Source organism: Triturus cristatus, chromosome 10 (assembly GCF_964204655.1).
Source record: "Triturus cristatus chromosome 10, aTriCri1.1, whole genome shotgun sequence".
Taxonomy (NCBI): Eukaryota; Metazoa; Chordata; class Amphibia; order Caudata; family Salamandridae; genus Triturus; species Triturus cristatus.
This window is the reverse complement of record NC_140593.1, coordinates 1,057,033,432-1,057,059,587: the sequence shown is the minus strand read 5'-3', so window position 1 is coordinate 1,057,059,587 and position 26,156 is coordinate 1,057,033,432. Positions and strand designations below refer to the sequence as shown.

The window sequence follows — 26,156 nt, the reverse complement described above, 5'->3', positions numbered from 1 at the left end:
AAACCGTACAACGAAAGTTAAAGAGCACTCACAAGGGATATTGAGAGGCACATCAAAAATACATCTAGACCAAAACTACAAGAAACTCAGCATATCGGTAAGGAGACAGGAGGACATGACCATAAGTAGGACAGTAAAAGATGATGGGCTACAGAAAATTCAAAGGAATGATCAATTCAGTAGGATAAGCAAAGAGTTACAACGTGGCACTCGCTATTCCTGATGATCAAGTGGCCATTTTCGATATTTCACGGAATCAACAAGTGTTGCCTACTGCAAACCCTATAGTATCAGAAAAGTCTAGTACATCTTGCCTTAACCAAAAATCACTTTCCAATCTTAAAATCATTTCTTGGAATGTGACAGGCATACACAAAGCGCATGTACACGTAACAGCAACAAATATATTGCAGGAAGGAGACATCATATGCCTACAAGAGACCTGGGCCACAGATCATGTACACCTTGAAGGCAACGCCGGTTTTCACAAACTAGCAATTAAACATAAAATCAGTATGGTAGACCATCAGGCGGAATCTCGATTTATGTAAAACATCTAAAAGAGTTAACAGTAAAAAGGGTAAAAACTGAGTCAGACATGTTACCGGCACTCGTAATCGAGGGAAAAGGGGACAGAGAGGATAGTTCCTCAACCTTAGTTATAACCATATAATTAAACGCACACGGTCCGTTAAAATCGGAAGCTACAAAAAACAATTTAACTTCAATACAGGAAATCTTACACACGCATTTTCTATCAGCTAAAGTGATTGTAGGAGACTTCAATCTGCACCATCTGGGAACAAATATGAGTGACTGGTCGTGTCCAACTAGCTCTGAAAGAATTTTTAATTCCTTCTTGCAAAATTATGATTTAAAGTCCGCCAATGAAACCTAGAAAAGTTTGGATCCCAAATACTCAGGAATGGCCACATTTAAGAACAGTTCCACAATTGACTACATCTTTCTATGCAACCTTCTAATTCAGAAAATAGTAAACTTTGAAGTAAAATCACACAAAACTAGTGACCACACATTGCTGCAGGTTGAATTAAATACTAGCATCATACAGAGGGAACAAGCAGCTATAGTATCCCATTCAACAGGGATTGAGGAACACACATTAGTTAGAATGTTAAAATGGAACAAGCACTAGGCCACCTCATTTAATGCATGGAAAGAAAAGAAGAGTGTAAAGGTAAGCTTCCTGGAATCCAACTTAGTATGGGTAACTGGACGAGGGGGATTGGTGCTCTAAAAACTACACTCATCAATAACAACAAAGTCAGCCCACATGGAATGAAGAGTTACACCTCACAACTTAGAGATAACAACATAAAACTAAGTATAATAATACGCAACCTGAAGAGGGCTAAAAGAGCACATAGGATTGCAGGAACCCAAGAAACAAGGGAAAAGTGTAAAGATCTATCTAAAAAGCGTAGACATCTGCTATGATCTGTTAAACAAAATGAAATAGAGAAAGACTGGATAACGATACACAAGCTCTCAAAACCTCACAAACACCGTCAGCTTTGGCAATTTATAGCCAGCCTGGAGAAAGGTAAAGTAGATAGGCGTAACTCCATACACGCAGATGCATGGCTGAGACACGTTTCTACAATTTATATTGAAAAGGAAGGTTGCATTGACCTTGGAAGCGCCGGGGTCTGCCCCACGACAAGCTCAAACACAGACGAGGAGGTCTCAGTGGAATTTATGGGCAAAGAATAAGACTGTACCGCTGTCGAAAAAGTAAAAGAAAAGATTGGGCACCCAGGCCCAATGGTCTTCCAGGAGCAATCTTTAGAGAAGATCCAGTAGATTGGGGAAAAATCTTATCCAATCTGTTTATCGAATGTCGATTGAAAGCAAAGGTGCCCGATTCATGGAGAGGGTAATTTTTACATCCAATTTTCAAGAGAGGAGACAATACAGATCCAAAAAATGATAGACTAATTGCCCTCTTGGAAATTGAAGGAAAAGCTACGCCAGCACCTAATTGAATGAATTAAATAGATGGATCAAAGAGAACGAAATCCTCCCCCACTATCAAACTGGATTTCGTAAAGGCTGCTCCACAATTGACAGCATCATGGCCATGTCGTATCTAAGCCAGCAAGCAAACGGTAAAAACAATAAACCAGGATTTGCATGCTTCGTATACTACTCAGCTGCCTTCGATGGGGTGCCTCGATACAAGCTTTGGGCCAAACTGCGCAGCTGGCATATCCCAGCTGGTCTTCTAAACGCCATTATCTTGTTGTACAGTAACACCTGGATCAAAGTAAAGCTGGTAGACAACACCACAACGAAGAAGTGCTTGAAAAAACGTGGATTAAAACAGGGATGTCTACTTGTCACTACATTGTTTAACTTATATACCGCTGATGTGGGGAAGAAGCTTCACAATGCCAGTCTTGTAACTCTGAAAACCAGAACTAACAAACTTCAAATATTACAATACGCTGATGATTTAGTGGTAATGAATCACAAAAAAATCGGGCTACAATGGGGCCTAGACACCCTCAACAATTACAACAAAAGAAACAAACTTATAATAAACGCTCAAAAAACCAAAGTAGTAATTTTCGGTCATTTTCCAAAAAAAGCACTATTGAAATGGCATATGGGCAAAGAGATCAAATCCACTGCGAAATCCTACAATGATCTTGGGTGCTGGCTATGTGAAACAGGTAAAGCAATGCTACATCTGCATAAAATGAAGGCCAAAGCACAGTCAACACATTATGCCCTATGCAAACTACATGAGCTAATGCAAAGTCCAATGACAGTTCCCATCAGAAAAGGAATACAAGCCAAAATCAGGGCAACTGCAGGGTATGCACAGCAGGTAAAATGGAATCAATGTTAAACAAAGCACAATGCCAGGCCTATAAACGCATTTTCAAATGACCAAAATACACTTGCAACAGCCTAATTTGCTTGGAATTTGGACTGAGGCAACAAAATAAAGAATGTTTGGGAATGCATGCGAAATACTACTATCAAGTACTTACAGTCCCAGCCGGAAGCTTAAAGAGCATGCTGAAGCCGGTCTATGGGGGGTCATCTAACCCTCAGCAATGTTATATGGAGGAAGCAGTGGAAAAGTTGGGTTTAGCAATTCAAAACTGGGATCAAGGAGCGATAAACTATCTGGCAATTGAAAACTCAATTAATAAACAATGCTACCAACTGTCACATAAAAATGACCTTGCAGACTATGTAACAGGAAGAGGTCCACCTGGGCTGATAATATCTTATGTAGGGCATAAAACCCAACCCTATCTTAGCCAAGCACTAGGAAGGAAAGCATAAAAACATTTTATGGGCCAGATTAGTGCCCCTCCCAATTGAAGAATTAAACCCAGTGTGGAAGTCCCTTGAACACAAAATCAGATGCAGTATTTGCAACTTTAAATCTGAATCTGTGCTACACTTGATGTGTTGTTGTCCCAGCATGCTACAGCCCTGTCAGAATCTTTTAAAACAAATATGGCTGCGTAACGGGGTCCGGACAGTGAAAGAAGCAGCTTTGGTTCTTTTTTCCTGCACCTTACCGTCAGACTTGGGAGATACATGGCCGAGCTGTGTCTTAGGCTTATTGAAGAAGAGGGGCCAGGCAATACAAAAGGCAATCTTGTCTGAAGAATAATCAGTCTCCAGCAATTAGTTCATGATGACGCCTTTTTAAATACTAACCTTAGTACATGTATCAAATTTGCAATAAGGTTGAACTGGCAATCTCCCACCTTTTTTTAATGTATATAACATATCTTCTTTTATTTGGTTCAGATAATACCGTAGGTGAACTCATTTTGTACTAATGTTTTTAGACAATTGTGATCCTAATTTTTAAAAAAATGTATGTAAATCATATTGCAAATGGTTTGAAGTAACTGTGCAATAAAAATAAAATTCATTCATATCTCAGCTGTAGGTCTTTAACACGTCAGCCCAACACTGTGGCAGACTATTTTTTGATACTCCCCTTGGGTTTATGAAATTATAGAAAGTTTGAATGTCTTACACATGGGTCTGCTGATTATTATTTCTAATTACAGTGACGCAGTTACTGTATGTTAGACATTTTAAAAGCATTAATGGTGGTTTGCAATACATATGAGGCAAGAGAAGGCCAAAAACAGGCTTAAAATACGGGACTATCTGAGGAACAATGGAAAAATAGGTCATTTGTAAAGAGAGGTAAAATGGTGGAAAGGTAGGAAAGGAGGAGAAAAGTATAGGAGGCAGGAAAAAGGAGCAGTGAGAGAGAGAGAGAGAGAGAGAGAGAGAGAAGAATGAGACAGAGAAAGGTCAGCAAAGGAGAGAGCCTCCAACCCTTTCCTTAACATAATACTTACCTCCTTGAGCAAGGTTATTATGTCAATGGGCTTTTAAATGCACTATCTGCCACCATTTGTTCAATAAATTCATTCAGTCTCCAGCACAACTGCTGCGAGGAAATTCAGTACCTTAATAAACTTTTCTAAGTGTAAACTGTTTCGCCCTCTTTGCGAGCAGCCGGAAAATGACGCTATATTTATCCCACCTGATATAATACAAGTTAGAATTATCCGTTGCAATAGCAGTCAATTACAACTCTCTGGGTGCTTGCCAAACCAAAATCTTCAGGTTCTGGAAAATGTTGAGCATTTTTCCCGACAAATATCGGCAGGTTTGAACTGACAGGAGTTACCGCTCATATTACAATTAACTGGGAAGCTTGTAATTAGGTCTTTTCTGTTCCTGTTCTAGACACTGCACTGTGGACTCTCTGATTGTAACTTTTCGCCCTAGGAATACACTTTGGGGCATATTTACAAAGAAATGACGCAGAGTTAAGCTGTAAACAATTTAGCAGCGCCGCACTGCATCATTTGAAAAAGGCAGGGATGCACCGTATTCACAAGAATACGTCGCACCCCTGTGTTTTCCTTTGCGCTGGCATTAAAAAAAGCTGCCTAGTGCAATGCAGACACCCTTGCGCCATGGGGTAAGGGTGCATGTGTTGCTGGGATGATTGTTTATGTGCAGGAAGGGGCACCTTGCTGCACATAAACAAATCATTAAAGGCGATATGTTCCTTCTATGTGTGAAGCAAAATGCAGCACGATAGAAATAACAAAAAAAGAGGAAAAATAAAGGTATTCCTCCTCGTTACATCACTCTAACGCTTGCTTTTCAATGGCGTTAATTTTTGGCATTGCCTCAGATTTACAGATCCTTGTAAATCTTGTGCAGCATCAAAAAGCAATGGGTGTTGCGGTGGGACACCCACAGCAACACCCATTGCATGCCCCTTTGATGCAGAAGACTTTATGAAAGGGTACAATATTTACAATGTGGCGTTAAGCCACGCAAAGTGAGTTAGCGCTACATTGTAAATATGGAGCAGGGCATTGTGCCACCGAAGTGGCATAAAAAGGGATGTTTCGGTGGCACAATGCCCTTGTAAATATGCCTCTTTGAGTGATACACACAAGGGGGGTATTCACAAAGAAATGTAGGAACAGCTAAGTAAGTATTCCTGTTGTATTCATTCCTGTACTTTTCCACTCCTATGAATTGGCCCCAAAACATCTACATGGGATTCAAATAGGAATATTTATATACAAGTAAGAAAGGAGTGTGTCCTATTTGCACTTTTATTATTAGAGAGTTGGGCATTTCAAAGGGATGTAAGAGTGCAAAAAAGAGAACCCCTTACCCTAAATACTTTTGTGAATTGGTCCCCATATGTTTACACCCATCTTTAATATGCAGATGTCAAAACTCAATTTAAATCTGTAATGTGTGCTGTAAGAGACCGCAATTTTAGTTTAATTTACATGTGCTCATAAAAGTGACTTGAAATGTCCTATCTTAACTTGCGCCAGTTTTCTTATACACTATGCCCTTAGTTCTTCAGTATCTTGATATTGACTTGAATTGATAATTAGCCATAATAGTAATGAACTTCATTGTTACCACTCTATCTCTGCTTCTTGGACCCTTCATTTGTAAATGATACCTGTCTGGATTGAACTCGTCTGGTTCTTGCCAGTACTCGGGATCCCGATGCAGTGGATATAACGGGATCATCACCACCACTCCCTCTGGGATTGTTACTCCATTCACCTCCAACGTCTTCTTACAGACTCTGTCAAGTCGTCCTCCAGAGGGGTACATTCTGAGGGTCTCGTTAATTGTCATCTCCAAGTACTCCATCTGCATCAGTGCATCATATGTGGGAGGAGCCTACAGATAATGGAAAATACCGTAGGTTAGAGGTGAAACACTATACGTGATATATAGTTTTCTTATTTGGCACAAATACATTAGCAGATAAGTCATAGTTGAGCGAATGCACACCTTCCCTTTATGCGTTAAGCTTGTTTTCCAACTTAGTCGGTGAAATGCGTGCAGACAGGAGCCGTGAAAACGCCCCTTATCACAGCTACATGATGAAACATCTCTCTCAGAGGGTGCTAACTTCCTGCACCCAACTGTCGCACTGCGAGAACGGAAATCTTTCCTGAAACACTTCCTTTGTAGTTATGTGATTTTTAACAATTCATCAAACGTAATCCAAATCTTATTTCATTTATCTTCCTTTTAACTTTATCACCACGGAGACAATATGTTTGTGCTGTATTTGTTTATTCAACATTTTCAAGTGCCTGACGTTGCCAATCCAGGCTTTTACGGAGGCATGTGGAATCAAACATATTTTTAGAAAAAAAGTGAGCTTATGATGTATTCCCAATGCATTTCGAATTTTTACAATGCTTCGTCAGGGGTTAACTAAAATGAAATAGAAAGAACATTTTAACTAGCTGCTCAACCTATCTTAGTGTCAAAAAACATAACTCATTACTTTCTCTCCTCCTCCTCCCAAAAAAACTACTGCTAAACAACCCGTGTTAACACTAAACAAAGAATAAAACCCCACTGTATTTACAACCTTTATCACTATCAAAGTGTGCATCCCAAATTTTACCAACAAAAACGTCAATCCACAGTTCCCACCCGACTGCCAAGTGCCTCGAAATTCAATACCACCCTCCTTGTCTACCATTTACCTTCTTAACGCCACAACCGGCTGTATGCTCTCACTTCTCTGCATCTTCCCAAGACTCCTACTCGTTTTCCCTACCATTCGGGCCGTTTTTAAAGAAGAATCTCTCACACCTGTGACCAATCAGGCTGTACTCCACTCCTCCCCCCTCTCAAATAAAATACAAATCCCACAATGCACTCCCCAAGTTTACCAAAAAAATTACCTACATAAAGGTCACCTACACCCCCCTGTGTACCTCAACATGTGCCAAAGCAATCTAACAACGTAAATTAACCTCCGCTTACCCCATCTGTTAACTGCGTAATCTAAATAAACAGTGTTTACATTTCACATTTATTAAAAGAAAACCAATTAGAGCAACTGAGTTCAACTGTCCCATCATTCCGATGTTGATGTTGGTAATTGTTTCATTCCAGTCTTAAACTTTCCACTGTGACTTTTCTTCTGTCTCCACGATGATGATTTCTTGGTTTTAGTTTTACCAACATGGGGTGCAAGCTCATTGAGGCGCTTACATTGCTAAGCAGATAAGTCATAGTTGAGCGAATGCACACCTTCCCTTTATGCGTTAAGCTTGTTTTCCAACTTAGTCGGTGAAATGCGTGCAGACAGGAGCCGTGAAAACGCCCCTTATCACAGCTACATGATGAAACATCTCTCTCAGAGGGTGCTAACTTCCTGCACATTACCCATGTAGTGCAAGAGATCTTATTACTAAGCCATTTCTTAGATGGTGAGTGAGAATGATGAGTGAAATTTATAAAGCGCACAGATGCGCCTGGGAGTATCCCAATACAGAACGTATGTTGGCTTGATGGGCCTAGAATCCTGAACTGGATGGTTTACAAATCTTTTGCATTCACCCTTCTGGGTCATTCATCTTCCCAAAACATTTGAGTGTCAATTATGCCAAATTAAAAAGATGTACAAAACCTTGTCCAGACACGTCTACGTACTCTTTCTATTTCCTAAACACAATTTATAAATCAAGCATCATCCTTCTGTTTTCTAAGGAGCTTGGGTGCTACCACCATTTACCTTTGTTTTTATTGGCTTAAGAAAAATAAAAATGTATTTATCATGTATAAGTTATATGGACATTGAGCCCTTGAACACATAACCTACCTCAAATGTCAAGAGTTCAAATAAGCACAATCTATGGCCGACCAATCAATCACCAGTGACAACTCAAGTGTCACTGCAAAACACTAATACAGCAATAGAAGATAATGAAATTGCCCATGAGAGAATGTTATAGCATATTCATTACTGGGTTCGAGTCTTGGTAACGACTCTAAAAACATCATGTGATTCTGGGCAAATCACTTAATCTCCCCATGCCTAACAAAAAAAAAATGAAATTAATGTGTGTCCTCATGTAACATAACTGGTGCTATTTAAAGCACTCCGATACCTGATTGGATTCGGGTCAAGTTCGCACTATATAAAACTCTGCTAAAAAAAAAATTTAAAAAAAGTTACTGCAAGTAAAATAGGTCCTTTTCAGCAGCTTCACTTTCTGCCCCACCTTGCCAAAACTGCAAACTTGTCATAAGTACACTAGAATCTTTAAGGAGCTGGTGGGATCTCAATACTATCCCCTTCTTTGCTCCTTTCACAAATTTCTTAAATTGAATCCCCTCAGTTAAATCCCACAAGTAGTAGGATGTGAAACATGTGTCTTCTTCCTCAAATATTTGCAAATCCTACTTTCTCATTATGAGTATACCAGCAAAGGCACTCGTCATCTCCTCATTCATCAATTAAACTCTCTCTATAGCTGGTGTCCTCTAAAAACTGAGGCACACCACAGATTTTGATGAGAGACTATAGATCTATCTCAAGTGTGGAAAAAAGTGCTTGAAACCAGGCTCATTTGTCAATTCTCAATTTACATCAAATCCGGTGTTTTCAGTACAAAAATACACTAGATACCAATAGGAGACTGGTTTGAGGAGAAAATGTTGTGAATTCTGGTTTGGGTTCAACCCCTATTAAGCAACCAAAAATACTCAACTGACCATTACAGAAGAACTAGTCACGTCATGGACCCAAGATATGCATACTCATTGATTCTGTTTGACATCTGTGCTGCCTTCAACACCATTAAGCATTTCATATGGCTACATTCAGAGTCAAGCATTGGGGAAAGGCATTTGGCTTGTACATCCCCACATGAACAACATCACCAAAATATCATGAGAACTACCAAAGACCCTTAATTACCAATTTGTCGTAAAAATATATACTGTCACTGGCCCTGCAACCACTTACATAACATTAGTTTCCAGAAACAGGGTCGGACAGGCCAAGAGGGCAATCTGGCAGGGCCTGAAAAGCTGCTCTGACCGGCCATGTGTGAGTTGGTTTTTAACTTCCTGGAATTAACATTCTGGGTTGGATACTGTTAGAAGTGGCATCTCTAGTTGTCAGAAGTATGCACACTGTCCAAAATAGAGACCGCAATCCTAGTCAGATACACAACCTAAATTAGCCTGTGCTCACCCTCTGGTAGCTTGGCACCCAGCACTCAGACTTTACTTAATAGGTATTGTGTAAAGAATTTGTGCAACACTTAAATTACAGTAACACAGTGAAAACACCACAAAAGACCCCACACTTGTTTGGAAAAATAGAGAATATTTCTCTGAGTAAAACTAGGCCACAACAAAAAAAATCCAATAAGCAAAACTCAAGATATTAATTTTTAAAGATTAAATGTGAAAACAGTGCTTAGAAGTTACTAGCGGTCAAAAGGTTACTTGAGGTCGCGAAGTATAGGTACAAATCCAAAGATCAGGACAACCACAATGGAGGGCAGGCCGGCAACAGAACCCACGTAGGGCCCGCTGAAAAAACACCTGCTATGGAGCAAAGCGTTGACGTCGAGCACACAATGCGTCAGAAATTTCCTCACTGTCCAGGCACTGCATCAGAGATGAGCCTCGCTAACGGAGTCAAAAATTCAGTGCTGCATCATCATCGGGCCTCCCAGATGGGGTGGAAGAATCGGCGCTGCATCGTTGTCCTGTGTATTTCCCGTGAATTGTCACTGTGTCAGTATTGTAGTGCAATGCGTCGGTTTTTCTCACCCATTAAGATCGATGAGCCAGTTTTTGCAGGAAAACAGCTGCAGACTGCACTTCTGAGGCCCAGGACAGAAGGGGGGGGGGGCTCCACAGGCAAGGGTAGGACTCACAAATGGCAAAGTCCAGCAGCACCAGCAGAGTTGCAAGAAGTCTTTTGCGTCCCTGGGACCTCAGAAAACAGGAGGCAAGCCAGCTAGCCCTTGGAGAATCTTGGGTTCAAGTATGTAAGGCTGTAGAGAGCAGGTCCAGTCCCTCTCATTCCCAAGTAAGAACCAGCAGGCAGAGTAGGTAGCAAAGTGGCAGTCCCTCCTGTGGCACAGTAGCTCTTTTTCCGGGCAGAATGTCCTTGGGTCCAGTAGAGTTCGCTTTTGTTGGTGTCAGTGGTCCAGTACTTATACCCAAATGTGCCTTTGAAGTGGGGGAGACATGAAAGAGGCCTTTGAAGATCACAGGTCCCTGCCTTTCCTTCCCTGGCTCCAGCCTCACTACAGGGGTGTATGCAACTCTTTGTGTGGGGATAGTCACAGCCCTATTCTGGTGCAAGTGTCTACCTCAGGAAGGCCCATCAGCCTGGTGATGGGCTATTAGGATGCAAATGTCACTACCCAGCTGCCTTTGTGTGTGACTGTCTAGAGTGAATGCAGCAAGGCCTAGCTGTCACTCAACCAAGATGTGTATTCAGAGACATGCAGCGGTAAAGAGTGGTTAAAGTGAGAAAATGTAAACTTTCTAAAAGTGGAATTTTAAGACTTACAATTTATAATCCGACTTCACCCTAAATTGTGATTTGAAATTGTAAGCCCATAGACACCAAACTCCAACATTCTATCTGCTACCAATTGGAAATGACACTTAAATAGATGTTTTAATGCAATCCCAATGTTAACCTATGGGAGAGATAGGCCTTGTAGCACTGAAAAACAAATTTAGCAGTTTTTCACTACCAGGACATGTAAAACTCAAACATTTATATCCTACCTTTTAAATACACTGTGCCCTGCCCATAAGGCTGCCTAGGGCTTACGGGTGCCTTATATGTTTTAAAAAACTGGAAGGTTTGGGCCTGTCAAGCAGATTAACTTGCCAGGTTGAAATGGTCATTTAAAACTCCACACACAGGCTCTGAAGTGGCAGGCCTGAGCCATGTTTAAGGGCCACTGAAGTGGGTGGCACAATCAGTGCTGCAGGCCCACTAGTTGCATTTAATTTACAGGCCCTGGGCACATATAGAGCATTTTACTAAGGACTTACAGTAAATTAAATAAGCCAGTTGTGGATAAGCCAATGTTACAATTTTTTGGGTGCGATAACAAGCACTTTAGCACTGCTTGGTAGTGGTAAACGGCCCAGAGTCCTAAAGCCAAAATAAACGATGTCAGAAAAAAGAGAGGAGGAAGGCAAAACATTTGGGGGTGATGCTGCAGAAAGTGCCAGGTCCAACAGATACCACCGGCCAGTACTACAATTCAGCTGGTGGGTGAAGGTGGGGCCCACTGACACTAATTTTTGCCGACCAGCACTAATTTTTCCCTGACAGACATTGATCTGGTGCATGAAAGAGAAAAACCCAAAAGGGTGGAATAAGGAGGAGACAAAAGTAAACAGTGATAAAGGGATGAAATAGACTGAGATATAGATGCTGGCAAAGTCTGGTGGTGTATTAAATAAGTTCACGTGGCCTTGGTATTCGGCATTAACTCCTGTGCAAAACTTTGGGCCTGGCATTTATTATTTTCCAAAGTAAGCACTAGGCATCACCATTCATAATGAGGGTATAAGTGTCTTGCAAATGAGACAAACACTTGCCCATGTATGCTTGGCTGCTGCAGGCCGGAACACACAAAGGTCAAAGGACAACATCTTCTTTAACAATCTGACTGCTGGAACCTTGTTTCTCTTTCAACAAATTCAAAAAGTATGTATCAATCATAAAACCACCTGACACAGTATTTTATAGCCATACCACTGGCCGAACCCATGACATTGCTTCTTCAAAAAGTGATTGGGGTACTTTTCTGCGTACACCATCGAAAGGGGAAACTGTTGGCTGTGCCAGTGCTTGTAAAGATTTGGAACCATAGTTTGTCTCTATTACTTCTTCATGGCATGTTTTAAGTAGAGATGGCTAGCACTGAAAGAGTTTTATCAGGACTGGACATTATCATGCTAGGTATTTCTAGACTTTTAGAACTACTTTGAAATTATTTCATGGGTTATGCTTTTCAATGTGTTACTGCTGCTAAAGGGGCCTTTAGTTATACTTTCTTAGTTTGAGGCAAACTGTGGGTGGTTTTCTGAAAAAAATGAAACTTAAACAGTTTTCACAATAAATACTGCCTTATGATGCTGTATAGTAATATATGACAATACAGGCATACGTATTATGGCAAAACTAAACACTTTTTAGTAGATGAATTAAATGACTGTTATTTGAAAAGTGTTAATACTATACTATTATCTTGAAAGGTTGGTGCTTTTCTACCTTTATGTTAGAAGAAAAAATTGCTTAACAGCCAAGAGGAGAGCACAGGCATCTAGGAACATATATTTTAATTAATCTAGCAGGATAGTTAATACAGATAGCAGTTTTATAGATTACATGGCCCATTAATATTACAAAGATAATAGCTTTTTCATTAGTAAAGTATGTTGAAGGTTGTTATGTAATGATTGTGATAATAGACTTGTTTTGATGCAATTTGGATTCAATTAATGCAGTGGTAAAATATAGTTTTTATGACTTACTTTAAATTGCATTTTTGGGAAGACTAGTTACAGAGTTAGCAATTAATGTCTCCTTTTGTACATGTTTAGGTAGTCTGGACCACCGAAGTATGCAGCAAAGCAGTCCATCAACAAGTTGTTCTAATGCAACTTCCATAGAAGCTCCATAAGAACTTTCCAAAAGGAATATGCAGCAGGGGTTATCCCAAAAGCCTCAGTAGGCAGGCTCTCATGACGATTCGATGTTGCCCTAGGGAATCTCTTTTTGAACCCAAGCCTCAGTCAAATCATGAAAAATGTTTAATATGTATCTACCTTCAATTCAAACTTGAATCCAATTGATAAATACATTGCAAAACACTAGCACTTGATGTTTGTTGCCGAAAACAATCTAGCAGCGGCTAAATTTGCATTTAAAAGGAATCAATAGGAACCTACAGATCCATGGTCCAGAATGCCACAATTATGGCCCATTCGGGCTCTTGTTATGTTATGTTAAAATTTCTTATAAAGCGCTCATACAACGAGTGGTTTCTTGGTGCTGGACTTAAGAAGTTTTTTGCTGGGGCCTCATGTGTTTGTTGTCAATAGAGTCTAGTTATAAGCTAGGGTAAATAGCCAGGTCTTAAGAAGTCTACGGAATCTCACAAAGTCAGTGCAAGTTCTTATATCTAAAGGGAGAGTGTTCCAAAAACTGGGGGCCAGAACTGCAAACCTGCAGCCACCTACTCGTTTCCGTTAGTAGGAAGGAATGATTACGAGGTTCTTATGGGCAGAGCGTAAGCTCCGTGCAGGTAGGTATTTCTGGACAAGTCTGGATCAAAGGTTTGGGTTAGCACCATGCAAGGTTTTAAAAATGAGGCAGCCAACTTTAAACGCACATCTTTGCGGGATGGGAAGCCAATGTAGCTCTTTCATAGTGGGGGATATACGTTCCCATCTGCGTTGTTGGGATATCAACCTTGCTGCCTGGTTCTGAACCATCTGCAGTCTTTTGGTGAGATAAAGCGGAATGCAGAAGTATAGAGAGTTGGAATAGTCCAGGTGTGATATCATGAGTTAGCGCTTCTCGAGTGAGTAATCTCCTAATCTTTCTTATCTTCCTCAGCTGGAAGAAACAAGTGGAGGTCACTGCTCCTATCTGAGATTTCATAGTGAGATCACTGTTAATAATCACTCCCAGACTTCTAGCTGAGGAGGAAGGGTTAGGTGGGGAGCCTAATTCACTTGGCCAGAACTGTGTGTTCCAAGGGTTCAAGGGACCACCTATCAGAATCCCTTCTGTTTTGTCTGGATGTAACTTTAACTGGTTGTTATTCATCCAGTCACGGATGTGTAACATCGTTGCCTGGAAATCAGATATTGAATCCGGAGAATTATCGATTGAAAACACCAGTTGTAGATCATCTGCATAATTATATGTGCATACCTTCCTAGTTTTCAGGGAGTGAAATAAAGGAAGAAGGTAGAGATTAAATAGATGAGGGGACCGTGAGGAACCCTGCGGTACTCCACATGTTGTTGCCATTTTAGGTGCAGAAAACTGGGAGAGGCGCACTGACTGAGTATGTTTCTCAAGAAATGACTTAACCCAGCTGGACGCCATCCCCTTGAGACCAGCCGTCCTGACACGGTCGATCAAGATACCATGATCAACCGTGTCAAATGCTGCTGACAGACCCAGCAACACAAAGGCCTGGGTGGAGCTCTTATCGGCTTCCCTTCGAAGTGTATCCAGTACAGTGAGTATTACTGCCTCGGTGGAGTGCGCTGGGCCTAACCTGCCTGGTTAGAATCAAGGTAATCCGACTGCTCAATGAAAGCACAGAGAAATTTGGCCACGTGAGATTCTAATATTTTGGCCAGATAAGGGAGCAAGGAAATAGGCCAATAGTTAGTCAAGATCTCTGTGTCTGCACCTGATTTTTTTTAACAGTGGGACAACTGTTGCTTCTTTAAAAGCTCTCGGAACACAACCCTGTGCTAACAAATCATTAAGAAGTGCCAGGGCGGGTCCAGGAAAACTGGTAAAGACTTCTTTTAAAATATGTGGCGGGCAACTGTCCATAGGAGAACCCAACTTTACTTTAGATAGAAGGTCCAAGAATGGCTGGCTATCTATTGCTGAGAACTCTTCAAGATGGCAGGGATTTTTCAGCATTGAGGGTGAGCCCTCAGGAGCCGAGCAGCAGGGAAAACTGGCTTTTATTGTGACAATTTTGTCAATAAAGAACGAGCTGAGGGAGTTACAAAAGGCTTGGCTGGGAGTAGATTTTAATGTAACTCTATCAGGGTTGGATAATTCGTTCACGATGGCAAATATTTCTTTGGACCTGTTAGTGGAGCTCATAATTTTGGAAGAGAAGTGAGCAGCCTTAGGTGTGGAAATTGATTTTTTATACTCTTTCAATTGGAGCAAATAACTCTCTTTTAGCTAGATATTTACTTTGTAACTCAGAAGAAAACCATTTTTGTGCCTCATGATGTCTTGCTGATCGAATTATTCTTAGTGGGGCATATTCATTGCTGGCCGCAGTGAGCCATGCTGTGAGGTTTTTCTCACTTGAATGAACTGATGTCTGGTGGGTAGGAACTGTATTTGCTAGGGTGACATGGAATTGGGTTCTATTAATATTATTCCAGTTCCTAGCTACTAGTCTTTTTAGGCTTGGTGGTTTTACTATAGCAATATCATTGATAATAAACTGGATTAAGGAGTGATCAGACCAAATGCAGGGCGATACCGTCATTGCAGAAACTGTTATATTAGCTGTCCACACCTGGTCCAGCGTGTGTGTGGTCGTAGTTATTTGCAGAGTAAGGTTTAACCCAATAAGAAGATCATTCAATTCCTTAGCATAGGGTCTGCCTTGTATGTAATTGGCCCAATAATTAAAATCGCCAATCAGCAAAATGTTTGCGTTGTTGGTGATTAGTCGAGCTAACTGTTCAGCTAGGGAATAGGGAAACGAGAGCATATTCGTGGGTGGTCTATAAAGTAACACACAGATTAGTGGGGTCGAGACCGACTCCAGTTTCAGAACTAAATTGTCTACCAAGGGTAGATCAAGTGGAATTAACTTAGGGCTCTTGACACTGACTGGCCCCTACAAACGTGGCAACTCTACTGCTTGTTAATTCTCTATGAATACAAAAACTTTGACTCAAAGACAAATATCCTTCAAGTAAACTTTCACTGTAATGCAAACAATGGATAATATTTGTCGCCATTATTAATTCATCTATGTGGTCTACACCCAAAGGGCATATTTGCATCCTTCACATCAGAAAAGTATGTGCTACAATATTAAAGAATGCTCTGTTAGTAGCATATTTTACACAATCCATTTGCACTGAAAATAAGCTGGCCTTGATAATTACTGATATGTCAAAAAAGACTAACCATGTGAGGTGACATTTCTGCAATATTCAACAGAAGAGAATGCTGGTAGATTAATAAAATTAACTTTATTACTCTGTTACTCATGGACTGAATAACATGAAGGAAATTAATAGTATAAGTAATTTGTAACTGGATATTTCCTCTATTTGTGAATTGTTTGTGGCGCCCAGCCCTTCTTTACTTTATTGGTACGATACCTACATAGATGTAGGCTACCATATTTCATCTTCCCCATTAGCTTAATATTCGGAGGGAATTTCAGAGGTTATGTCCAGCTAATGGGTCCTCTGAACTCTTAAAAAGATCCCTGGTAGATTTTCCAGCTAACGTTACCAGATTGATTTTCACCTGCATCCAGTACTGCTGGCTAATATTGGCTCCTCACAGATGTTGCCTTTGGTTCATCAATAAGATTTTTGCCATTTTCTTTGTGTATTTCCTTAACTAGCTCTTCATTATTAAAATGAGCTCTGTGATGCTTGGATTCATGAACTCAAACATCCTTAAGCATTTTGCAACTTTGATAAGAGTTATCTTGTACAATTATAGAAGATCTTGTATATTATTGTCGATCACACTGTCTTCTACCAATATATTGCTCTATCGGAGATTCCATATAATAGCCATACTGAGTTTGTTATCTCCTTGTGTTACTTGACATTATTTTGCTGGCATTTTGGTTTGTACTGGCTACTAATTTCCAATATGTGTTTAGAGACTTGAGCAGAACTAATGAAGAATATATTGCTGTGTATGTTGCATATAAAATATTGTATATACATATAGCATCATTGCATATAACATATTTTGATGAAAGCATCGAACAGTTGATGAATTTGGACTCATTCTTGAACGATTTATCTGTTTCCACGAGAATACCAATGGTATCTTCTTAAAGTGTGTCAAATAAATAAGCTACATGGACCACTGACTAGCATCCATTCAGTGTAGCGATACTGTCAGTTTGTTCGGGACTGCTATACTTACATTTACTTGGACTATTGGTGTCCAGTACTGTTTTTGGCCAACAGTCACTAACAAAAGATTTTACATTTTGAAAGTTCCTAACTGAAACAGTTTCCCTAATTTGTTTTGAAATGTGGGTGCCATTTTTGTAGAGCTGTAATTATTTAATCACCTTGATATTCGGGAGGTTGTGTTCTGTTTTGCATATACATGGGCACTCTCGCACACATGGCAAAATATACTTAAAAAACTCCAAAAATCTACAATGAGTGATATTTAGACAGTGTTCTTTGCATAATGAAACTACATTCCCTAAAGTCTGCACTCATGTCAAATTTCTGTAAGGAGTGATGGAAAAGCGTAAAAGTAATCATTTTAGTTTCTGAGGTTACTGTGACGTCATAAATGTGGTCAAGCGCATCAGATAAAGGACAGAGTTAAGGTGTTGTTGAAACCTTAGTTTAGCAATGTCTAAGCCATAACTTTTTAGGTTTTAACAGTTAATGATAATTTACAATTGAATCCTCAGGATCTTTTTTTGTTTACATGTTTAATTTTGATCCATTTGGTTAATCCAAAATAAAGTGCTAAACAGATACAATTCTCCTAGTCGATACTGGAAACCCAATTGAAGAAGCAGGAAAAATAAAAATACATTGAATGGTCAGCAACACATTAGTTTCTCATGTTGAATCCTTTATGTAAGTTTCAGCTGAGGGCGTAGAAAAAGTTTTGGACAGATCAAAACCAGACTTTACATGAGGATAGAGGCTGCTGTCATCTGGGTGCTTTTTGATTATGTATAAATGAATTCAGAGGTTATGAGAAACTGCATAGCTCTCAGGGCAGTAAGGACTGAGGATGCTTCAAGGCCATTTTAAGATCATTGTTTGTATAGGGTTATTTGGCACCTGCATCTATAAACCCAGCTTTCCCCAAGGGCAAATAAGACAGTTCTTTCTCTTAAAAGATTTTTATTATTGAGGGAGCTGCAGGATGCTCTTCTTTCCACCACCCCTCCCCGACCTTACCAAGGTGCCGGCAGGATTGTTTCTCCCTCATCACTCCTTCTGACACACCCAACAGGTGGATATTTTCTTATTTATTTTTTAACTCAAGCATAGGTTTGGACACATCCTATTGGACACCCACTTTGACCATGGGCAGTCTTGCGCAAAAGTAGGAAGGATTTTTTCTTCCTCAAACACCACATCCATCCCACCTAGGGGTCAAGAAGGTTATTTCAGCGTCCACCACACTTTAAAAGAAGGACGTGTGAGAGGAATCTCCCCCTATATTTATTAGTCCTTGGAGGTATGACTCCGCTGTGGACGGGTTCATTATGGCCCCTCTTCTTGTCTTGACCAAGGGCAGGAAAATGGCATTTTGCCACGGTGACGTACTATATTTCCACAAAAGGTACCAATGGCACCAAAACACTGCATCTCAAATTTGTTTAGATTCTGGTGGCTAAACTTGCCTATGCAAATTTTAAAACAAAGAAAAAACTACTAGTGCCACGAATTAGAGGTGGATGGGAATGGAACATTCTCCAAACATCAGAAGATATCCTGTCCGCCCTTCTTTCTTGTCCCTCAGAGTACCCCTTTAGCTTCCTCATTTGGCAGGTAATTTCAGCTCACCTTGTTTGGTAGGAGAGTATCTATCTCCTGTTGCAGTTTCCGCTGAATCTCAGGATGGGTCGCCAGGTTGTAGGACAGGAATGCAAGGGCGGTGCTGGTGGTCTCGTAGCCAGCCAATATGAAGATCACAGATTGGGCCACAATTTCTCTATCAGTTAGTGCTGGGGACAGAAGATCAACAAGAAAGTGAGATACAAAAGTGAGATAGCATATATGCTATGCTTTGTTATGCTAGGATGTGTTATGTTGTATTGTTCTGTGCTGCCCTGTGTTATGTTATGGCAGACTGTATTCTGTCATGCTAAGCTAGGCTATGTTATGATAAGGTAATATGTTGTGTCTTGCTGTGCTGTGCTGTGTTGTGTTGCGTTATTTTAATGTGTGTTGTGATGTGTTTTGTACAGCCATACTTTGTTATGTTACAATGTGTTGCAATGTTGTTCTATGCTATATAGGAGTGTGTTATGTTGTGTCATGAAGTGCTATGCTTTTTATGTTGGGATGTGATATGTCCTGTCATGCTGTGCTACGGATGTGTTATGTTACGTCATGTTACGTCATGTTATGGCCTGTTAAATGGGTTGTGTGTTTTGCTATATTTTGTTGTTTAAGGGTGTGTTATGTTGTTTTGTGCTGTGCTATGGTGTTTTGCTACATTGTGATGAGTTATGTTGTGTTATGGTGTGCTGAATTATGTTAAAGTGTGTTACGTTGTTCTGTGTTATGGTGTGGTGTATTATGTTGTGTCATGCAGCGATATGCTTTGATATTTTAGGGTCCATAAAGTTTGGTTGTGCTGTGCTATGTGGGGGTGTGTTGTGTTATGCTATGCTTTGGTATTTTAAGGTTGTAATGTTACCTCATGCTGTGCTATGCTTGTTTGTGTTATAGTTTGTTGTGATGTTCTTTCAAGCTGCTGTACAATGCTCTGTTATGTTCCGGTATGTTGTGTTTTGTAGCATCATGCTTAGCTCTGCTACGGTATTGTTATGATGTATCAGGGCTGTGTTATGCTATGTTATATGATTTTGTGCTTTGTTATGTCATGCTGCGCTCTGCTGCGTTCTTTATGGAGTTTTGTGTTATGTTGTGCTATGCAATGTTATATTATGTCATATTAAGGTGCATTATATTATGCTATGTCATTTAGGGGTGTCTTATGTTGTGTTCATCTCTGCTGCCTATTTTATGATGTAGTATGTTTTGTGAAGCACCATACTAACAACACGTTACGTATTCCTTATTTTAGGTCGAGTCTAGGAAGCAAGCATTAGCTGTCTGGAGGACCTGCTGTGATAACCATACGATTGTAATCATGCCTGCTGCTTGCCATTGGTTCACTTTTATGTCGCTTTCCGTTGCTGCGTGCTTACTTGTTCACAAAGACGATACTTGACTTCTGTTAAAGGCTAAGGAGCACCCGTTAAGTACAGTGTCCTTACGCTTCAATTCCTAATCGAACAAGTTACTTTCCTTTGGTAATGCATTATCTGGTAGAGACTCTATCTAGCTGTAGATTCCTTACCTTTGAATTTCCCAGGCATCAGGCTGGATCCAGAAACTTTTGCTCGCTCGAGCAATACCCGTTGCCCGGGCCGTCAGGTGGCTCTCTTTGGCTCCGCTTGATGTCGTTCGCGTTGTTATCGTCGGTTATGACGTCGCGGTCACCTATATAGGCGCCAGCAGGGTGCGTGGATATCAGTACTTTTCATATTTTCCATGCTACAAGAACGGAGCCACTAAGTAACCAATGTAAACATGTGCAAAAATAGGGCCCTGAAGAGGGGAGTAACCTTAGTCCTAACAAAATCAGTCCTCTAGTGGGGAGGCATGGATGAGCCTTAAGGAATTTGCAGATAGATAGAGTCTTTAACAGATAATCTATTACCGAAAGTAAATAACTTGTTCATCCGATAGAGACTTCTAGCTGCAGACTCCTTAACTTTGAATTAGATACCCAAGCCAAATGTATGATGTTACAACGCATACATTTACAATGCATGCCTTTACAACACAGTTTTTACATCGCAACATCCTTTACAATGCATTCTTTTACATCGCATTTTACAAAAACTACCTTTATAACGCATTCCATCACATCGCATTATACCTTTACAACGCATACCATTACAATGCATACCATTACATCGCATTTCAGGTAATTGTTGAATAGTAGAGGGGTAATAATTACTATTCTAACTCCAGTGAGTGCAACAGTAGGGTAAGGGTTGGATAGTGTCAGGGTACTATGTGTTATAATGGTATGCATTGTAATGACCTGCGATGTAATGCCTGCATTGTAGTGACATGCGTTGTAGTGACATGCGATGTAATGGCTGCATTGTAATGACATGCGATGTAATGACTGCTATGTAAAGGTAGTGCGATGTAATGACTGCGTTGTAAAGGTTGTTTCCCACCCAAGCCATACCATCCTGGCGGTGGGTTGCAGACCAATACCATACATTAGCAAGTCCTGCAAGACTGAATGAGCAAAATACCCGTCCCTGAGTACCTGACTGTACAGGCAGTAGTGCTTGGCAAATGTGTGTTAAGATTCCCATGTTTCTGCCTTACAGATGTCCATGACAGGGGCACCCGAGTCAAGGACCTAGTCGCACCCGTACCCCTGGTGAAATGGGCCCTTAATCTCTCAGGAGGCTGCTTCTTAGCCAGGGAATAGCAGATCTTGATGCAGAGAATGACCTAGCAAGAAATTGCCCTTCCCTGCACTGCCCACCCCTTCTTAGTTCCTACGTACCCCACAAGGAGTTGGTCCTCCACCCAGAACTTTTTTGTGTGGTCAAGGAAGAAGAACAATGCTCTTTTTGGGTCCAGATGTTGGAGACACCCCTCTTCCTTATAGGGATGTGGGGGAGAAAAGAATGAAGCACCACTTTATCTGGAAAGGACATCATGTAGGACATCACGTGGCTAGGAAGAAATCTTTTTGGCGAAGATCTTGGAGCAAAGTTACTTTACCTCTTTTTACTTCCCATTTTAGTGTGCCTCAACCTAGCCCTAGGGAAACTATCGATCATAGAGCAGTTCTTTTTTAGAAAAGACAATAACCAAGGTGTTGGATACTATTGCTCCTTTTTCTAAAGTTAGAGTTGAAACCCGAGCAGCCCCATGGTTTACCGCTCAGTTAAGGTCAATAAAGCTCTCTTGTAGGGCGGCAGAGCGGAAATGGAGGAAAACTAAAGACTCCATTGACCGTAAAACGTACAAAGATTCTCACCATGAATATATGGGAAAAATTAGACAGGCAAAAAAAACATTTCTCTTAAATCGCATTGAGAAGGCAGCCAATTCTAATAAGGAGCTTTACCAAATTTTATAGGAATTCTCTACTCCAGCTGTCCAGTTGCATTCTTCTATCTCCCAGGAGCGGATTGATTCCTTGTCTAAATTTTTTGAGGATAAAATTACTGATATTCACAATTCCTTTTCTTTCCAACCTACTGTGGGTGTTTTGGGGCCTATTTCCCTGATTACCTTTGATCCTCCTCATATTATGGAAGAATGTATTCCTTGTAGTTCCGATGAAGTGTTGAAGGCTATCATGAAAATTAAATCTGGCTCTCCCACTGATCCTCTACCGGCTAGAATTCTTCCCATCCTGGCTCCTGCTCTATTGGTTTGTCTCACTAACTTATTTAACGAGTCATTGTCTAGGTCTGAAGTTCCTAGAATATGGAAAGCTGCCAGAATTAGGCCTATATTAAAAAAACCTACTGCGGATCCTAATCTTCTTTCCAACTACCGCCCAATATCGTTGCTCCCCCACTTTGGTAAGATGCTGGAGTTTCTGGTCAATAAACAGCTTGTCGACCATCTTGATAGCTATGGGCTGCTTGACCCTTCACAGACGGGTTTCAGGGCAGCACATAGTACGGAAATAGCCCTGTTGGAAGTGACAGACAACATCAGACGTGCTCTGGATAGAGGGCAGTCTTCCATTCTCGTTCTGTTGGATCTGTCTGCAGCATTTGACACCATCTCCTACAGCATTCTTGAATGTCGACTGTGGGAGATTGGTGTCAGGGGAAAAGCCCTGCAGTGGCTAAAAAATTATCTTTCTGATCGTACTACAATTGTCCAGATTGATGATGCCATTTCTTCTAGCAGATCAGTTAAGATGGGAGTGCCCCAAGGTTCTATTTTGGGCCCTACTCTTTTTAATCTTTATGTGACCCCTCTGGCCGTAGTGATTAGATCCTTTGGTTTCGATGTCGTCTCATATGCTGACGTCACTCAGATTCTGATCACTATTGGTTCTGACCCAACAGAAACTAGACTCCGTTTTAAAAACTGTATGTCTCACATTGAAAATTGGATGTGTGCTAATCATCTGCAGCTAAACGGAGGAAAGACAGAGATAGTGCTTTAGGGTAGGGCTCAAGAGTTTTGGTCCCATGATTGGTGGCCTTTCAACCTTGGCCCTTGTCCTACTCCAACGGCAACTGTGCGCAATCTTGGTTTTCAAATGGACAAAAAATTGTCCATGAAAGACCATGTAAACAAGACAGTGAGCACCTGTTTTGGTGTTATGCGCAATTTGCGTAAAGTTTTTAAATGGCTTCCAATTGAGGCAAGAAGGCCCTTAGTTCAGGGACTAATTGTTAGCAGAATGGACTATGGTAATGCCTTACTTGCAGCCATAAATGATAATCTACTGTCAAGGCTTCAGGTCGTGCAGAATACTGCAGCTAGGCTGGTACTCAATCTTCCACTCAGATCTTCATCGGCTCCCACTCTGAAACTTCTGCATTGGTTGCCTGTCAGGAAGCGTATTCAATTTAAGATTCTTTGCTTGACATATAAGAACCTGTACGTAAAAGGTCCGGGTTTCTGGACTAAAAGGCTGGTATCTCCCAGGTAGAACTTTGAGATCCAGTAACACAGCCCTTCTTGTATCTCCCAGAATTCGCACCGCCATTAACGGAGGTAGATCTTTCTCTTTTCTGGCCCCTCTGTTTTGGAATAAATTGCCTCTCCAGTTACGTACTATAATGGATCATAATTGCTTTCGTAGGAAGTTGAAAGCATTGCTGTTTGACATCTAACTGCACACATTTTATCTTATTTCAGAGTTATCCACCAGCGCCATGAGACTTTTGTAGTGATATGTGCGCTTAATAAATATCCCTTGATTTGATTTGATTTGATGTAGGGAGGAGTACAAGATAGCACCTTCAACTCACTCACCCTCCGGGCAGATGTAATTGCCTCTAAAAAGGCTGTCTTGATGGTAAGCAGCCAGAGGGGACAGTTGTGTAAAGGCTTGAAGTGAGCACACATAAGAAAGGTCCCACTGTGGCATAACAAAGGGCGTGGGTGGAAACAAGTGAGCCAGCCCCTTTGAAAACCTATTTACAATTGGAGACCTGAAGAGAGAGTTGGTCTGCCAGCTGCAAAAAAGCGGATAGACAAGAAAGATAACCCTTAAGAGTACCCAAAGCAGAGCCCTGCTGGGCAAGGGTTAAAATGAATAGAAGAACAATGGAAAGAGAAGCAGAAGGAGGTTTAATAGACCTTTCTGTACAGTATAATACAAACATCTGCCAATGGCAGGCAAATTGCGTCTTAGTGTGGGGACGCCTGGCCACCAAAATAGAGCTGCATACTTTGGGAGGAAGATTAAAAGCCATCAACTGCTTCCGCTCAATCTCCAGGCATGAAGTTGAAGAGTTGACAGGTTCGGTGGAGGACCCTCCCCTGCTGCAACAGGAGATTCTTCCCAAGGGACAGCCTGATTGGAGGATCAATATTCATTTTCTCTGGATACCAGACTCTCCTCGCCCAGTCCAGGACTACAAAAATGACTTGGGCGCAGTAGTTCCTGATCTTCTTCAGAACCCTGGGCAGGAGTGGTTTGGGCAGGAAGTCATACAGCAGACCTGAGCTCCACTCGCGAGAGAGAGGCAACTGTCTGAGAGGGCACAGCCCATGCCTTCTCCAGGACTTGTGGCAGGACTTGCACAAGCGTCTCCCAAAGGGAGTGGGGGAAACGGCCCAATAAGTATGCGTATTCACTGACCTCAATGTCATGCTAGAGGAAGAAAACATCTTCTTCCCAAGTGAATCCAGCCTCTTTGATTTCCTATCTGGAGGGGCGGAAGGGAAAACTACCTAGGAGGTAGAAGCCTGTACCACCAAGCTTTCAGAGGTGGGGTGTTGGCTGAGGAACTTTGGGTCACCTGGAGCCAGTTGATGGCGGCGCGCAATTGTACTATTCACAGCAGCCCCTGTTCTAGGCTTGGACCAAGTGCCTAGAAGGACATCAGTAAGTGCCTCATAGAAGGGCAAAAGGGGTTCAGAGGCTGCAGCACTTCGGTCAGGAGATTAGTCCTGACCTGCACAGAGGGCAACTCCAGTCTGAGGACCTTGGCTGCTCGTTTGAGCCTCTTACCCGAGTGTACCGATGACCTTGAGTGGGATGCAGAGGACTTGGGGCTCCCGTGACCACCTCTTCTTCAATCGAAACCGGAACCTCTGCAGAGTCTCGCTGGATGGCATTGACTACCAGGCCACAAGGAGCGTCATAGCCCACTACCGCAAGGCCTTCAGAGACATAGCCCGACAGTCCGAGCACAACTTCGAGCCGTGGTCGTGCTCAAGACATCAGAGACAGACAAGGTGGGGTCGATAACTGACATCATGCGGTGACAGGCACGGCACGGTTTAAACCCTGTCTTCCTCGAAGACATACTCGCACACGGTGAAAAAAAATAATTGAAAAAGGCTTGTCAAGAAGCGACAGAGGAGTAGCTCTTCCCAGATCGGCACTTAACTTGCGCAGAAAGAAAAGAACTGCTGTCTGCATGCCTGGGTGGCACCTATATAGGTGACCACGACGTCATAACCGACGCCGATGACGTTACGTGGAGACTAATGGAACCACCCGATGGCATGTGCTAGGGGTATTGCTCGAGCAAAAGTTTCTGGATCCAGCCTGACACCAGGGAAATTCAAAGGTAAGGAATCTGCAGCTAGAAGTCTCTATCAGATTGCTGATTTACAGAACTCTTTTGTTTAAATGTTCCTTTCCCCCTGTCGTTAACAGTGCTGGATTTTTCCTTTGCACACTTAACATGTGGCTAGGTCACCCATGTTTCTCTGTCGGGCGCCAGATTGCTCCCTCTCCTTCCTCCATATGCTCATTCAATTTGCCACTGAGCGATTCTGCCAGCTGAATCTCCAGACTGGAGTACCCACTGACATTGGGGATGCACCGTAGATGCTTGCTTATTGTCCCTCAC

General features: G+C 41.5%; 1 protein-coding gene across 1 annotated transcript in view; it reads right to left on the bottom strand.

The window, feature by feature from the left end:
* The window catches only part of LOC146796556 (cytochrome P450 3A21-like), a 248,516-nt gene that overhangs the window by 33,182 nt on the left and 189,178 nt on the right, over positions 1–26,156 (bottom strand). The window contains exons 10-11 of the mRNA XM_085629192.1: positions 18,892–19,052; positions 6,017–6,243 (exon numbers count right to left, since the gene is read on the bottom strand). Of these exons, the coding sequence (XP_085485318.1) occupies positions 6,017–6,243; positions 18,892–19,052 (388 nt within the window). The remainder of the gene's footprint in view (positions 1–6,016; positions 6,244–18,891; positions 19,053–26,156) is intronic.